This window comes from Branchiostoma lanceolatum, chromosome 8 (assembly GCF_035083965.1).
Source record: "Branchiostoma lanceolatum isolate klBraLanc5 chromosome 8, klBraLanc5.hap2, whole genome shotgun sequence".
NCBI classification, from domain to species: Eukaryota; Metazoa; Chordata; class Leptocardii; order Amphioxiformes; family Branchiostomatidae; genus Branchiostoma; species Branchiostoma lanceolatum.
In genome coordinates this window covers 5,555,249-5,572,689 of record NC_089729.1, presented here as the reverse complement: position 1 = coordinate 5,572,689, position 17,441 = coordinate 5,555,249, and the positions used below count along the sequence as shown (strand labels likewise).

General features: G+C 40.0%; 2 protein-coding genes across 2 annotated transcripts; one reads left to right on the top strand and one right to left on the bottom strand.

Moving 5' to 3' along the window:
- Positions 1–1,955: 1,955 nt before the first annotated feature.
- LOC136440181 (ubiquinol-cytochrome c reductase complex assembly factor 4-like) lies at positions 1,956–3,792 on the bottom strand. Its single transcript, XM_066436058.1, has 3 exons — positions 3,629–3,792; positions 2,356–2,779; positions 1,956–2,245 (listed from the first exon to the last, which is right to left on the bottom strand). Exons 1-2 carry the CDS (start codon positions 3,700–3,702, stop codon positions 2,395–2,397), a joined length of 459 nt encoding a protein of 152 aa, XP_066292155.1. The 5' UTR covers positions 3,703–3,792; the 3' UTR covers positions 1,956–2,245; positions 2,356–2,394.
- Positions 3,793–3,909: 117 nt separating this feature from the next.
- Positions 3,910–16,659, top strand: LOC136440179 (DNA topoisomerase 3-alpha-like). The gene is made up of 21 exons (XM_066436056.1): positions 3,910–4,393; positions 4,757–5,659; positions 5,825–6,029; positions 6,525–6,635; positions 7,269–7,343; positions 7,540–7,590; positions 7,708–7,786; positions 8,187–8,300; positions 8,497–8,595; positions 8,861–8,919; positions 9,042–9,105; positions 9,359–9,446; positions 10,094–10,193; positions 11,056–11,129; positions 11,779–11,882; positions 12,378–12,684; positions 12,901–12,983; positions 13,293–13,605; positions 13,965–14,098; positions 14,290–14,442; positions 15,006–16,659. Exons 1-21 carry the CDS (start codon positions 4,200–4,202, stop codon positions 15,041–15,043), a joined length of 3,348 nt encoding a protein of 1,115 aa, XP_066292153.1. The 5' UTR covers positions 3,910–4,199; the 3' UTR covers positions 15,044–16,659.
- The last annotated feature ends 782 nt before the right edge of the window (positions 16,660–17,441 follow it).

Sequence of the window (17,441 nt, the reverse complement as noted above, 5' to 3'; positions counted from 1 at the left end):
TCTATGCAATGCACCCCTTTCTTTGATCTAGTACTATAACTTGAGTAACAAAACTACCCTTTGCCATGTAATATATGGATTGATATTGAGAAATGTAGTTTTAATAAATAAAAAATCATTATTTATGATCAATACTGTGACCACACTTTTAAGTATGTGCAGGCCTTTATAATCTATTTTGGTGGCTATCAAGTTTTACAACTGAACAGATTGTAAAATTGGGAGTTAAAATTTGTGAACGGGAATAGATACCCAATTTTTTTTTCAAAATGGGAAAAATAGGACAGGCTATTCCAGGAAGCAACAAAATAAATTGGCGTGGCCTAAGGAGAAAATAGAGTGTTCGCAGTGGTTTTAAGTCTGTGTTTGAGCTACAGTCAGGTGGGCAAAAAGTTTCGTGGTAGTTCTAAGTTCGCGCTGAAGAGTCCTCCGCGAAAACTGAACATTTCTTCATGTACAGTATTAGTAAAAAGCTGGCTAAAATCTGGAAATTGCCTTCCCTGGCTTAATATTTGCACTGTAGTAAATATGTCCATCAATGAGGTAAGGCCATGTGACAATTTGGTAGGTAAACGTAGCATTTACAGCCTTAGGCCACACCAATTTTATTTGTTGATCCTCTAATTTTTTTTTTCGCCCTGTCGCTTAAATTTTTTCTGACAAAATCTGAATAAAATTTTTTTCCAAAAAGTCTGGGGTGAAGATAAGGGTTCACATGACATACAGAATAAGAGGATTATTAAAGTTTCAGCTTTGTATGGCTCATTTTATGCAATGCACCCCTTCCTATTACTGATCTAGTACTATAATTTCAGTAACAGCATTACCTTTTGCCATGTAATATATGGATTGATATTGAGAAATATTTGTGATAAATGGAAAATTACAACTTTTTAGATATGTGCAGACCTTTATAATCTATTTTAGTGGCTATTCACTGAGTTTAAAAGCTGAACAAAAAGTAAAATCGGGAACGGGTTTTCTGCGCGTGAAAAATTTGCGCGTGAAGAATTTGCGCGTGAAGAATTTGCGCGTGAAAAAATAAATTTCTTTAAAATGTGTCAGAAAATGTGCAGTATAATTTTCTTAGACAGGAAAATGTGATCCCATGATACAATTTTTCATCTGACACCTGAATTTATGGTTTGAAAACTTAAGATTTTTAGTCCCTTGGGAATAGGTCCCTTGGGAATAGTTAAACTTGTTGGGGCTTGAAACCTAAACATTTGAAAATCACTTAAATCTTTAAGAAATCCATAGTCAACTTACTTATATAAGGTTTTGTATTGTAAAATGTAACTATTTGAAGCTTTTCTTCATTCTATTAGCCTAATTTAATCTTTTCTCAAGCAGATTCTTTCACGCGCAAATTTCAAACTTTTTTGGGCGTGAAAACTTAACATTTGAAAATCACTTAAAAATCACTTGAAGATTGAAAGAACAACATTTTGAACTGTAGAATGCAACAATAAGATACTTCATTCCATTGTGGGTCATCTTATTTCAAGTTTTAAGCTTAAAACTTCCAAAAAGGTTTTAAATCCCTTGGGAGTCAGCTTAGATATTCCCAAGGGACCTAAAATTCAAACCAAAAATTCAGGAAACTGATGCAAAATCATATCATGGGGTAACATTTTTCTGACTAAGAATTTTGTAGTGCACATTTTCTGACACATTTCTTGAACTTTATTTTTTCATGCGCAAATTTTTCACGCGCAAGTTTTTCACGCGCAAATTTCTTACGCGCACAAAACCCCAACCCGTAAAATCGTGAGTAAAAATTTGTGAATGGCAAAAGCGACCCAATTTTTTTTTTCAAAATGGGCAAAATAGGTGAGGCTATTCCGAGAAGCATAAAAAAAAAATTGGTGTGGCTTATGAAGTGGCTAAGACTAGCAGTTGCAAGACTAGGTACGTTATAATCACACAATATGAGAATAATTTCTCTGATATCCACAAGTTTATTGGTCTTATCAAATCAAAATCAAAGGTTATGTTACTACATGTAGTATATTCCTACAAGCTACTGTAGTTATGACTTAAGTGCCCTCTTGTACATGACGAGAGAACTGCTTCGCATTACATTTCACTGCATCTCAGCCAAGGAATAGACCAATCAACTTGAGATGACTGGTACATCAATTAATGTTGCCAAGCTCTAAATGCTTTAGCTTATCACAAGTCAAAAATATGACTAGGTGAGAAAATCGCATGAAACAGCAACAACAGTAGTTTCAAGTTATAGGTTAGCCTGGGTGCCATCCTATTTCTACCGGGGCTCCTACACTCGCTACCCTCAAAAAAGCGAGTGTAGGAGCCCCGGTAGAAATAGGATGGCACCCAGGCTAGTTATAGGTATGTTAGTATCTTACAGTTCTCCGAAATTTGCTATGACTATGTAGAAGGTGTATTTGTTGTAGCAACATCTTGTCCTTCTGAAATAGCAACACTGTCAGTATCCTCATCTGATGGCAATAACCCCGGCATCCTGGCGTACAAGTTTTTGTCCAACTCGTCATCCAACCATGTTTCCTTGCGGAATACACAGAAGTACAGCAGGATAGCTGTCAGGGTAAGGGACACGGGGACGATTTTTCTGACTGGACGATGCCTGTTGAGGTTCATGGTCTGTGCCACCCTCCACTGAGCGCCCTTACTGGTGGTGAACTTCACTGGTCCTGGGTCCTCCTCCACAGGGGGCTCCTCTGTTTTCCTGGCACACCTTGCTGCAGAGGTTGAGAGGCTCTGGCACTTTGGTAGTAACTTTGTGTGCAGGAGTCTGAACAAAGAAACAATGGTCATTATTTCAAAGAAATTCATTCTACTTTTTCAGAAAATTTTAACTCCTCCCAGTCATTTCTAACTTATTCCATGTTCTTAAATTGATATGCAAGTAAGCAAGCAAATTGATATAACGTTAGATTGGACACATGGAAATGGCGATATTTATAGAATACAACACAGGGTATTCTGTATGGGACCGAGGGTGATGCGGGATACACCATGTTGTATTTTCTTTATGTCATACCCACCCGAGAAAACACACATTTCAATGCGGAATATGCCAATAGTTGAGGGAGTTTCGTGTCCTCAAACACAAAACTGTAACAACATCGATTCCAACCTCCGAATCCAGTATTCGAATTTTCGATGGCGGTGCAACCAGCACGCTCGAAATGAATTCGAAAAATATTCTATGGTCGTAGTATGGAAGCCGGTGTGATACAACTCCCGAACCTTATGTGAACGGATAGTTATCACACGGTCCGGAACACCCCTATCAGGCCCAGGCATGACATAAACTAATATACAAAAGCCTGGGGATATTGACAGCATCAATTGTGGGAAAAATAGCGTTATATTCACAGGATGATCCTGTCAATAACAGATTTTTTTCCCACTACTGTCAGAATGAACCTGTCAATAAAGATGTTCATTTTTGTTATGTCAACAGCCGCTTAAGAAACCCCAGCAACATTTTACTTCACAAGGATGAAATGCTTTGCCAATACAATAGTGATTCCATGAGTTACATCACACATAATTTGCATGGCAAGGACAGAAGATACGGGAAGGGCACCACGCATGTGAACAAAATGAACAAGCTGCTGTGTTTCAAATAACTTACCTCTGGAATAATCTGCTAGCACCTCTGTTCCCTGTGATGATACATATTTGCGAAGTCAGTAACCTTCCAGCCATAACTGCAGAGTTAATAGTGATATAATAATGTAAAGATGCAACACAAACAGTTACACAGATGTCGTCAGCGAGTTTATGCAACCTTCTGATTTGCGGTTGTCGTAAATATGGTGTTGCTATCAGTCCATGAGGCACCTTTCTTGGAATTATATAATGTCCAATTATATAAATCTAAAAGCTAAAAATACACTTAAACTTGGAATATACTCCAAATCCTCCTGTATAATCTGAAAAAGTAGAAAACATCAGTATCGTAAAATCAGAGTGTACCGCCAAACGTACCACGCGCTTGCGCAGTGAAGGAAGAGAAAATGGCGGCCAAGTTGAAAGATTTTCGCGCCAGCGTTTCGACATTCCTGTCATATCTCGTTTGATCAGGCGTTTTTGACCGACAACTGGTAACTTTGGGCTTTAAAAACACGCATAGATATGTCGGGGATTTGTGTAGCCATTTAAGGGTAACTGTGTGAGGGATAAGGTTTGAGGGAAAAGTGGTTATGTTTAGCAGTGTGCTGGTGATCAGGAGAGTCTGTGTGATCAGATCGTTTCTGACAACAACAACAACAACAACAACAACAACAACAACAACACCGTTCCACAGAACTATGGCTGGACGGACACAGAAAGTTCTGAATGTCGCCGAGAAAAACGACGCAGCAAAGGCGATAGCAGACGTACTGTCTAATGGCAGGTAGGGCACTTTTAACATGTTGGGTATTTCTTCCCTGCAGTTGTTGTTGATATCCGTGAGATAAACTTAAACTTGGAGTATACACAGATCTGCAGTTGGATCTTTTACTACTTCTGGCATCGAGGGGTTGAAAAAGATTGTTCCTGACAAATAAGAAAATTGACACTATCTATTAACAGGCTAGTTAATAAGAACTCTTTGTCACTTTTTTTGCCCAATATTTTTTGTACGTCCTGAATTTTTGGTCATCCTGTCAATACAATTTTCTGTAAAGGAAGATGACTGCATTTTCTTCTTGTCAGTCGGAATCAAGTATTCATAGTGTGACTTTTTTTCCATTGTCTTTTTCTGTCGCTGTTACAGGTATCGCAGGAGAGAAGGCTTCTCCAAGTTCAACAAGATCTACGAATTCGAGTACAACATTTTGAACAAGCAGAGCTCCATGTTCATGACCTCTGTGTCAGGTCACCTCCTAGAGCTGGACTTCAAGGGCAGCTACCAAAAATGGCACAGCTGTCAGCCCGTGGCCTTGTTTGATGCGGGTGTGGAGAAACACTGCCCTGATCAGTTCAAGGACATCAAGCGGACGTTGGAACGAGAGGCGAGACAGTGCCAGGTGCTGGTTATATGGACGGACTGTGATCGTGAAGGAGAGAACATCGGGACCGAGGTGATCGATGTTTGCAAGGCAGTCAAACCAAACATCAGAATTTACCGCGCTCGATTTTCAGACTTCACACCTCAGTCAATAACGTCAGCCTGTCGCAACCTCGCACAACCAGACTATCGGTCGTCGGATGCTGTGAACGTCCGATCAGAGCTGGATCTCAGAATAGGTGCAGCCTTCACACGTTTCCAGACACTCAGGCTGCAGAAGATATTTCCCAATGTCCTGAGTGATCAGGTCATCAGCTATGGCAGTTGCCAGTTCCCTACGCTAGGTTTCGTTGTGGAGCGGTATAAAGCGATACAGAACTTTATCCCAGAGACGTTCCACAAAATCAAGGTGTCCCACGAGACAGAGGACGGCAGGGTGGACTTCAACTGGAAGCGCAATCGTCTGTTCAGCCATACAGCCTGTCTCGTCCTGTACCAGATCGTGATGGAAAACCCGCTGGCAAGAGTGACCAGCGTTACCAGTCGTCCGAAGAGCAAGTGGCGACCACAGCCGTTGGAGACAGTGGAACTTGAGAAGCTGGCATCTCGGAAGCTAAGAATCAACGCCAAGGAAACCATGAAGATAGCAGAGAAATTATACAATCAAGGGTCGGTTTTCTTCCTCTTGTACTTAAAGCTGTTTCTTGATTTCATGATTCCTCCTTTTATCTAGATGGGCACTGTGTATGCCACGTATCACATGTAATATATACAAAGTTTACAAACCGTACCAAAAACAACTGGACTTGAGTAACATAGACGTCCTCCCCACAGTTACATCAGCTACCCACGTACTGAGACCAACATGTTCTCCAAGGACATGGATCTGCAGGGTCTGGTGCAGCTGCAGACGGTGGACGCAGACTGGGGAGGGTTTGCTGCAGGGGTGCTGCAGAGGGGACCCAACCCACGCAACGGCAACAAGACTGACAACGCACATCCTCCCATTCATCCTACAAAATACACCGATAATCTACAGGTGGGTTAAAAATGTTCATCTGTTCTGATAACTAATCTCCAAGCAGATCTATTGGTGGCAAAGCAGTATGGAAAAGGGCCAACCAGTACTAAAATCCACCCTTTTGATGTGTACAAAATACACCGATAATCTACAGGTGGGTTTAAATTAAAATGTTCATCTGTTCTGTTAACTAATCTCCAAGCAGATCTATTGGTGGCAAGGCAGTATCGAAAAGGGCCAACCAGTACTAAAAGCCACCCTTTTGATACTACCTTTCCAACGATAGATCTGCTTGTAGATTACCGTTAACTGGCTTACTTCTGCTCACTCCTGTGTCAGGGACCCCAGCAGCAGTATAATCAAATAATGGAGGTATATCATGTTTTGATTCATGTTCTGGCAAGTGGTTGGCAACCTGACTCAACATGTTATCTGTTCTAAGATTAGAAGTTTAGGTCCACATGTCATTGATAAGTGTTTCTCCAATGACAATGTTAATCCGTTCCTTTTCAGGGTAACGAGAAGAAACTGTATGAGTTTATAGTTCGGCACTTCCTGGCCTGTCTATCCCAAGATGCACAGGGGCAGGAGACAACAGTAGAGATAGACATCAATGGAGAGAAGGTCGGTACAAATTTGACCTGACCTCTCAATTTGTAAGCTGAATTCGATTGTTGATTTTAAATGTATATAGTCCTTATTCCTAATGTTGTCTTAAGTACAAAGTAGTGTTGAAATATTTTAATGGAATTTTGCTGTCCTATGAATTGTAATGCCCGAACTCCAATTCAGTCAATGGGCTGCCATTGTTCGTGACATGTGTGAATGTGAATTGATGAATAAAAAAAATAAAAATAAAACCATTACTAAATTTGCTTCTAATATTGTTTCTGAATGGAACGTAGTCAATGTTACTTTTGTGAAGGTTAGACATCCTGGTAAACAATATATAGAGAGAATGAGTGGATAGTTCAGCTAGTTCATTTTAGTGACGCTGAAGAAGAGTGATGGATGTCACTCGAAACGTCCGGAAATGAATCTCCGAATTCTTATCCAGTTGTAGGGTCTGAATTCTCTTAATATGTTAGTTCAAATATAGACAAGTTCAGTTGTTAGGTCAGGGTTAGGCGACACCGATATTCAATTTCTTGGTTTTCGGATATCTTGAAATCGCATGGCAGAGATTTGTTGATGGGAGGTTAGTTCATTCATTTCTCCATTTAACTTTAAAGTTTCTGTCCTTGTTCTTTCCCATAGTTCACTGCACAAGGCCTGATGATCATTGCCAGAAACTACCTTGATGTTTACCCCTATGACAAGTGGAACGCAAAGGTAAATAGATTTACTTCGAAGTCATGTACATGTATGTTGATACTGCTCACTTCACTGGAAATATCCTTCATCACAATTTTTTTCAAATTGACGCCTTAGTACATGTATTATGTAGGCACAGGAGGATTTTTTTACAGCATGTCTTTTGTTATCACAGGTATAGATATATAATTTATGTAAACTTTCTGTTCTGTAGGTGATCCCAGTATTTAACCAGGGGGAAACCTTCCAGCCTTCAGCCATTGAGGTAAGAAGTGCTTTCCATGCTCGCTACCTTGTTTGGATTTGTGTTTCAAACTGCAAATTTGTTGTAAAACTCTCTTATGTTTTCTTCACGATTGAAATATCCTCCATGCCCCCACAGATGACCCAAGGGCAGACCAGCCCTCCTCCTTTGCTGTCTGAGGCTGATCTAATTGCTCTGATGGACAAACATGGAATCGGTAAGCTACATGTAGTGCAATGTAACCTTTAGCCTCCCAACCACGGAGAGATTCTACTTGCATTTTCATGTACTCACAGAACTTAGCATGGCCAATCATCAAGCCACACTGCCGAAAGCGGCAGCCAACTTCCAAAGTGGCTTCGGGATTTGTTGTTGTACTGAGAATTGGTAACAAATGTTGTGTTGTAAAGTACAGGGCAAGACCTCAGGGAAGGTAGGGATGCCCAAAACCCAGAGAAAAAAGGAATCTTCGTGCATCCTTCGTTATCGCTATTGTAGCTTTCCGTGACTCTATAGGAGGACACTATATATATATATATATATATATATATAACACAAGCAAATACATCCTTCCCAGAGTCGGTGCGGCTAGAGACTCTTGTTTTCTTGTGTTTCAGGCACAGATGCCACCCATGCTGAACACATAGAGACGATCAAATCCAGGATGTATGTGGGTGTCCAACAGGACGGCAGATTTGTGCCAGGGGAACTCGGCATGGGGCTTGTGGAAGGTAACTAATTCTATTGTAGCATCGTTGTTATATACATTGATGATGTGATACATGTATCCCTTTTCTCATTTGGTACCATTTCAGGTGTACCTTGTACGAGGCCATGTTTATTGTACCCTAATTTGTAATCACAAAAAAGTCATTTGAAGTTTTTGAAGAGTCTTGCTTTGCTCAGATAACTTTTATTTTTTACCAGGTTATGATGCCATGGGGTATGAGATGTCCAAACCCAACCTGAGGTCAGAACTAGAGGCTGACCTGAAGCTCATCTGTGAAGGACGGAAAGACCCTAAAGGTGAGGCTACTGAGGAAATATATAAATCTTATTGTGACATAGACAAATATTGTTATCTTGTTATCTTGATATACTTCATACCACCTCTGTGTCATATCTGTATTCTACTGTATATAACGTATGACAAAGGTTTCTTGTTCTCTTGACATTTGTGTGACAGTTGCTCAAATGTTAATGTTTATTCTAAACCTTTTGCCATTTACTAGTACCTAATTTACTGGAATAGAAATTTATCATTCAATTGAAAATTGTGTTTCCTTTCCAGTGGTGCTAGCAGGACAGGTACAAAAGTACAAACAGGTGTTCATCGAGGCTTGTGCCCAGGTGAGGAAATACATTGTTTGGGTTCTTATTCTTTCTTTGTTTCCCAAAAATAGATATGTCTGCAAACAGTCAATTTTGAGTTTGTAATAATATAAAGACCGTCTGTTATCCCGACATTACAGGCCATGAAATTAGATGAGGCTTTGGGTACCTACTTTGGAGAAGCACAACCTTTTGTAGAACAAGGTAGGGCAATCTTAGTGTTATTTCTTGAGTGATTACCTTTGGTGGAGAATGTCTTTCTATGTAAAGTTTTTAACCTGCATCTGCTTGAGAATTTTTTTTAGTATGTTGATAAGTACTGTATAAAGAATGATGATGGATTGCTTTCAAAGCAGTCTTTTGTACTGACCAGAACCTTTGATATCAAGTTTATTTTCTGTACTATGCCCCTGGAATACATGCTTGCACTTGTTGATATAGTTGTTGTCCACTTCAGATATGAACCCAGCCCAAGTGTCCCCTCCTGTGCGCCCCTGTCCACAGTGTGGGGAGAGCATGGTCATCAAAACACGCAAGGACGGCGGGTAAGGACAGCTGTAGAGCTGCAGTAAAACAGCCCCCTTCTCACGGGGTCCCAACACTTGAAGTTGATATACTTTTAGCAATGAAAATACACTCAAAACGTGGATTTGTTGCAGCCTCCTCCAGGCCTTCCTACGGGGGTATGGATTGTTGAACTTGAAGTTGATATACTTTTAGCAATGAAAATACTCAAAACCTGGATTTGTTGCAGCCTCCTCCAGGCCTTCCTACGGGGTACGGATTGTTGAATTCTGTTTAGTTCAATATTTGGCCAGGAGAGTCAGTCCACAGGAAGGTTTACATTCCCCCCACACTCACTGCAAATGAAACCTATGGTGGCCAAACTCTCCGGGCATTAATGATACCTATAGCTGGTGTAGTCAGTCTGGTAGAGACTAGCTTTGTTGTGTGTTTGAGATCTACAATCTCCTTTGGTGTTTGCAGTTCACCTGCAAACTGGCAGGTGTCTACATTGTTGATTTCTGTAAATGTAAAGTTTTATTAGCCTGGAATCCAAACCTGTTATAGCTCCCGAGTCTCTCTCTGCATATTTAGAGACTCGGGAGCTATAATAGGTTTGGATTCCAGGCTAAAGTTTTCTGATGGATGTGCATTGATGGTCTCTAACACATTGTGGTCTTCCCAACAGGCTGATGTTGAGCTGTATGGGTTATCCCGACTGCCGAGCTGTTGTCTGGTTCCCTGCTAACGTTCTCGAGGCGACATGCGACGAAGCTATTTGTACAAGGGTGCGTACACTTACTCAGGATAAAAACTTTACCCATCAGTAGTGCTGCGAACCGGTACTGTGTGCCTGTACTGTACTGTAAAATTGAATCGGTACAGGTCTAGAATACCAGATCATGAAGTACCGGTACTGTACCGATATAAATTTACACCAGGTATGTGCTTATTTTGTGACTGATCTGATCTCATGCCTATACCAAACGTGACCAAAGTGATACCTTGGAACAGCGTAACTAATATGCAACAGATCATTCAGGCAGTCAGGAGTTTTGATAGCAAGGCCAAGGGAGTTTGGCAGTAGGAAACCTGATTATGCTCTTTGAACAAAGATAGATCTATTGACAAGTTGAAACAGTTTATGTTTTTGTCATTGAAGAATCATATGTAAATTTTGCAAAATGTTCGGTACAGGTATAGGTCTGGACCTGTACCTAAACCTCCGTACCGGTACCTGTACCTGATGTTACGTTTAGGAACGCAGCACTACCCATCAGCTAATGATAGATGAGGAAGTTATGACAAGGGAGCTTCAAATTTACCTTTCACCAGAGATCTTCTAACAAAAAAACTTCTTTCTCAATGGGTAATAACAAACTGGAAATCAGGTTGTGACAAGAACGGCATATGATTGATTTCTGCTCACTCATAGAATATTGATTGCATGTTAACCTATATCTATTGCTAGTTGTTTACTAACAATTTGATATTGAACCTGTGCACTTAAAATTTTAAGCTACATGTCTTCATGCATTTGTTGTTTGTCTTACTGTTCCTGTAATTTGTTTATGAAGTAATAAAATCATTCTTTATTCTGAAATAAGGAATTATAGCAAAGCAATAACCTGCAAAATTCATTCTATGCAGTGTCAGCCTGGACCTGTCCACAAGGTCAAGTTTAAGTTCAAGAGGGGATCTGTTCCTCCCATGATTCCTCTGGAGTAAGTAAAGTACATCTCTACAGTTGAACATGTTTTAAACAAAGTAAACACTAACTGCACAGATTATTTGGGTCTATTCTAGTCTTACAATGGAAACACTTTAATTATATTGTTTTCCTGGTAAGTTGAGCTAATCTCCAAGAAGATGGTTTCTTTTTTGCCCCTTTTCTATGTATAACTGTGAGATGGTTTTTTTGGTTTTTCAAGTCGATACCCAAGCTTCCCCTTGACACAGCTGTCTATAACATCAATTAGAAAAAAAGAATGCAAGGATAAGAGAAGGGGTCCTTCCCGTTGTGAGTGGATCATACAAATCTGTCCAGATATGCAGCTTCTACTGTTCAGTACAAACCTGGTGTGTTATGCCTTCATCATCATCATGTCGGGCGGGTTGCCCGGACTAAGTCAACCCTCTTCCTCCAGTCGCTACGGTCTGCCATTAAGTGCTCTAGATCTTTGGCTCTCACCCCTACGTCCCCAACTAGTTGGTCAATGTAGGTCCGTCGGGGTCGCCTGACACTGGAGTGTCCATGAGTTGGTGTCCAGAGTAGGAGTTCACTTACAAGCTCATCCTATCATTGTTATGCCTTAATGCAATACAAACAAACAAAAGGTCTCAAGACATACTTGTTACTTTGCACCCTTTCAGGTACGTGGGTTGTATCGGTGGTTGTGACGAAACAGTACGTGAGCTGTTCAACCTGAACTACCTCAGGGCTCAGCCACAGCAACAGCAGCTCCGCGGTGGTGGTGGTGAGTTTTCTGTCAACTTGTTTAATCATTCCACTATTCAAAGATTCTACTTTGTACATTGCACTGGAACCAGTGCTGCCATAATGGCCAGAAAGCAAAAGTATGTTTTAACTCTAACTATACAAATTGGGACAGCAACTGTAATTATGTTGCTTAACAGTATCTTTAATGTAACAATACTTTACATTTGGAACCCCATCATCTCACCATTGTCAAGTATGTATTAATGAAACAATACCTTACGTTTGGGACTGCATTGTTAGCTGTAACTCCTAGCTTCAGGGCACTGTGAACTAGTCAGTATTGCCCTGATGAAGATGGCTGACAGCTGTCGAAACGTCGGCTCTTGCAAAATGCTTGGTTGTGAATAAAAGAACCTTGCTATTCAGTCATTCGCCAACCTGATGAAATTATTCACGGATGTAAATTATGTGATTCCTATGAATTCTCTTCTTGTTATCCTGACTTGAGCTTTCTTGTTTTGCCGTCAAACAGGTGGTGCTGGTAGAGGCCAACCTGTCCAACCGAGCCGTGGGGATGCTGGAAGGGGGAGGGGCAACACCAGAGGGAATGGCCCATCACCTCCTAGAGGGGGTGGAGACAATAGTGGTCCATTTCCTCCAAGAGGAGGTGGTGGCAATGCCAGGGGGAATGCAGCTGGTCTTTCCAGAGGGGGGAGTAACGATAGAAGGAACAACAGAGGTGGTGGAAACACCAGAGACTTTCACTCTGGTAATCAGAGCGGTATGGGCTTTCTTGGTGGTGGAGGCTCTGGACGCACCCCCCTGGGGGCCATGCAAAGGTAGGTGAAATGAAATTTGCTCACAGGATGATATGTTTGATGTAGATTTTTATCTTTGCCACATTGATAGACTGTGAACCTTTGCTTAATATTATCATAATATCTCCTACATGTATTTGCGGAAGATTATCTCCTATATGCATACAGTATGTATTTTTCTGTAATCTACATTGCAATATTTTGTCAAAGGAAGTAACCTGAAAGACATTTTTTCAGTGCTGGCGACGGTAATGCTGTGGTGTGCATCTGTGGGCAGAACGCCAAGCTACTGACTGTTAGGAAGGAAGGAAACAACTGTGGTATGTGTCAAACAGCGTCTTAGAAGAGAAATACAGTATGTACAATGTATATGAACTGTGTTATGAGCAAACATCTGCTATATGAAACAGATAATGTGATAGGCACTGTAGCTTCTGTATTGAAACAGCCTTTTTGCAATGGCTCAACCGCTGAAAATGTTGAGTTTCAGCATGCCAAGTTTTGTGCTTAAATCACTAACTGAGTGATACTAGCTATATTTTCACCTGGACTATCTTACCATTGATATAACCGCTTGTTAGTTTCCTGCCCAACTTGCCGTTTGATATGCTGTTGCTCTGCCTACGAAGATCGACAGTTCTACAAGTGTAGCCGCATGGACAACCCATGTGACTTCTTCCTCTGGGCCGACGACAACCCACCTTCTGCAGGGGACTCTTTTGGTGGGGGTGGCAACAACAGTTACAACAACAGTTACAACAACAGCAGCAACATTCACAACAACAGAAGTACCTACAATGCCGGAGGGGGTGGTGGCAATAGTAACTTTAACAACCAGGGTGGATTCGGAGACAGACAGAGCCTCTCGTCGGGCGATGGGTTTGGAGGAGATGGGTTTGATGGAGATGCTCCACAATGTAACTGTGGCCAGGCCAGTGTGACGTGAGTTGTCATTACTTATCACTTTAATATATGCGTAGTTTAGGGTTGACATATCTGAAAGTCAGGATATACCTTATTCAGCTATTGTAAATGAAGATCACAGCAGTCAGTGGTACAGGCCTTACAACCACACAGAAAAAGTGGTTTATATCCAATCCAAGAAACAAATATTGTTCCTATTATTTTTATCTTAGTGCATTGTGCTTTGCATCTAAAATCACATCGTCACTCAAAATAAGTTTTCAGTTGCATTGTATCTGGTTCTTCTGTGAGTTTTGTAAGATGTCTGAGGCCTGTAAAAACTCATGAATGTGACTCTCTCCCATTACATGTACTAAACCACATTTCTTTCTCCATAGGAGAACGGTTCAGAAGGAAGGCAACAACAAGGGCAGACAGTTCCACACCTGTGTGAAGCCTCGGGGAGAGCAGTGTGGCTTCTTCCAGTGGGCAGATGCACCTGATAATGGGGGGTCAGGAGATGGCTTCAGAGGTACAGTACTTTCAAATCCTTGATATTTATCTAACAGGTAGCCTGTGCAATGTTGTTTTATCCACTATCTTCAGATACTAAAAATCAGTAATGTCATTTATGAATCTGTGTTGATATACCGTACTGTACGCATATTCTATTTGTGCATTACAGCTAAGGGATATTTAGACCTAATTGTACTTTGTTTTCAGGAGGTTTTCAGGGAGCCACAGGTCGTGGCCGGGGCGGGCGGGGAGGTAGAGGGCGTGGCAGGGGTAACCGTGGCAACAGCAGTGATGGAGACTGGGACCAGGAAAACTCCAGGAAGAGGAAACCCCCAAAGTGTGGAGCCTGTGGTGAAATAGGTGGGAATACAACTTACAAGGCTGAAATGATTTGCTGTTTCTATGATTTGAAAAGTAAATCTGAACATTTGGAATACTGTAATTCTTGTTTCTTTCACTGTAACTTTATGTTCACTGTTTTCACTGTCACCCCTGTACCGTGAACTTATCATCACCATGAAAAAAACTGTTGTAATTATTTATGATTCCTTCACACATCCGTTCTGTAAATCACTTGTCGGCACCGTGAAGTTAAAGTTTAGTGAAAATGTCAATTTTCCTTACACTGTGATATTTTGCTTCCGTGAAAATAAAGTGAATTACAGTATGAAGCCTCACACCATAGAATCTGTTTAAAGAGTTTACCACCAGTGATTCTTTATTTCTAGACAAATTGTTCATTCGGCAAATAAAATAATGATGTCTCATATGGCTTATACAACTATGATGGACATGATGTCACCACAAGTTGAAGAATGCTTTCTATTTTGATTCTACCAAGCAGTACCTCAACGTCTACTTTACATATGATAAATGTTGCTGCTGCATGTTGACCAAATACTAATAAGCCTTTCTCTCTGCAGGGCACACCAAGCGTGGATGTCGCAACAAAGAGTTTTGATGTGGTCAGCCTGTGTGATAAACACTTGTCCAATTCGAGATATGGCCCACCACATACTGACTGCAAGTTGCTGTATTTGCCAGAGATTTGTAAAATTACCATAGATATTGAAAATGAAATAAATATGTATATGAAACAGCTGACTACAATGTAGTAATATAGGAATATTTAAAAAGTTAATACAGTATTTCTTTAGTCTTCCTTTAATGAGAAATGTAGAATTATTGGTAACAAAGTTAGTAACGTTACAGCTGAAACTTGTTGAGTTCGCCTTTTATTTCTGAATGAAACTGTTGGGTTATAACTTGAAATGTTTTTTTCCTGTTTTAGTAGTTATGGTATCAAGGTATAAAGTTTGGTTCCATAACAAGATTATTTAGATTGAAGAATGGATATTTTGTAAACAATATGATACTTATATTGGTTATAAACATCTTTGACTGACTTGAAGTTCTCTTAAACTGCTTGGTCAAAGAAAGATAGATACAGCTGCAGAAATCTTCAGTAATCTGTTGTAGTGCCTCATGATACGTTGAAGACTGGTACATTTGTATCATAAAGCATTTGGATGATTTTATGTGAAGGCTGGTGCAATGTTTGGGCCATTGTTGCAAAAGACAATAGATTTACAGGAATACAATGACTTTGGGTTTATAGGTCATAAGGTTTAAAGTCAAAGTCATAGGTACATGTACACCGTTAAGGAAGAACTAGAAGTGAAACTTGAAGATGAAAGTGTCCATATCTACATGAAAGAACATACATTTAGAAAGCACTGAAGCCACCCCTTTAAGATTTAAAATGGAATGGGCCTTACCTGACCTGTTATGTGGAGTGCCATCTATAATCTATTTATATAAACCATCTCATTTCCTGACAAAAGTGTACAAAATGATTCACCATTGCCCCGTCATGAATATTTAAGCATCCGGATTTATATAACTGGAGATGAGTTATTTTGTCAATCATGCCTTCCAGACATGGCATTATGTCATGCATCACCTCATTATTAACAACACCCTTTTGTCAGAGTCTCCTATATATCCATACTACCATTGTTAATGGCCACTTCCTGTTATTCATATTTCATTGCACGCTATGATAGTATGACAGGTAGACAATAGGTAAACAGTGAAAAGCAATATTAGAGACAGTGTTATCATGCTGTGGATTAGTACTGCTTCGAGCTTGATTTGCCCGAGGAGAAAATAATGAGTATTTCCTTTGACTTTGTGTTCATATGTATGCAAAGCTTTAATTTACAAACATTTACAACCATTTAGCTCGTTCAATTTTAAAAATTACTCCTGTGGAAATGTGTATTAAATAAAAAAGGATATGTTGGTCTTGAAAGTACTGTGCAACTTGTGTTGGAAAGTCTTTGCATCATAGAGACTAAAATTACTCTTATTTGCCACGAAGCCGCAACTGAAGATATGAGACCAAATATTGATACCCTATGCTTTTACACAGTTTTATGGTTAGTTCAAATGTTAATGAAATGTACAAAGTAGTGTGAAAGGTTTAGATATGAAGTGATTTGCTAATGTGTCAGTTTTTCTTAAGTTCCACAATATTTGCAATATTCAAGATTACAGAATAAATGTGTAACATTTGCACTTGGTAAGACACTGATTTCTTTCACTGTGCTTTCTGACAAAGGTACATCATACCGGGGTATATCTACTCACACACTACTAGGTAACAATTGTTTAGAGATAGAAATGTTAGGTTAAGAACAGCATGGTTTCACATAGACTACAATGTGAAATGTATGAAGGTAAGAATCACACCCAACCAAGATTAGGTGAAAAGTTGGTGTCTGCAATTGTAGTACTGACTGCTAGGGGATGCTTTTAAAAAATGAGCTCTTTTGCTTTCAAAATGAATCACACACAATGAATTACTGCAGGCCTAACGTTTGGCATTCCTACTATACCTTCTACTATAGTGGTTATGTATGATGAGTTAAGAGGCTCATGCAAAGGTGAAGTACCGTAGTAGAATAATGGTATTAGTGTCAGGACAGTGATGTAGCTTTTGTTACTCAGGCACTTGGAAATTAGTTTACAGCCTTTTTTAGATCTACTGTAGCCCCTAAATGTTAAAGATGAATCCTGTCATGATAAAAATGATCTCATCAAAGCCATTGATGTCCTTTTTCAAATATATTTCATCATAACCCAGATGTTATACATGTACATGTAGTAGCTATTGCTATGAAAAGTAATACACTCAGATTTTGCAAATCATCTTGCCAAGTCTGCACATCATGTCCGTAAGTTCAGTTCTGTTTGCTGTGCCAATTCTTCACTTATTTCCTCCATGAGCTGTGAAATTAAGAGCCAAATATTTTGTGATACATGTTTTCCTATGTCATCAATGCCAGCATCCTCCC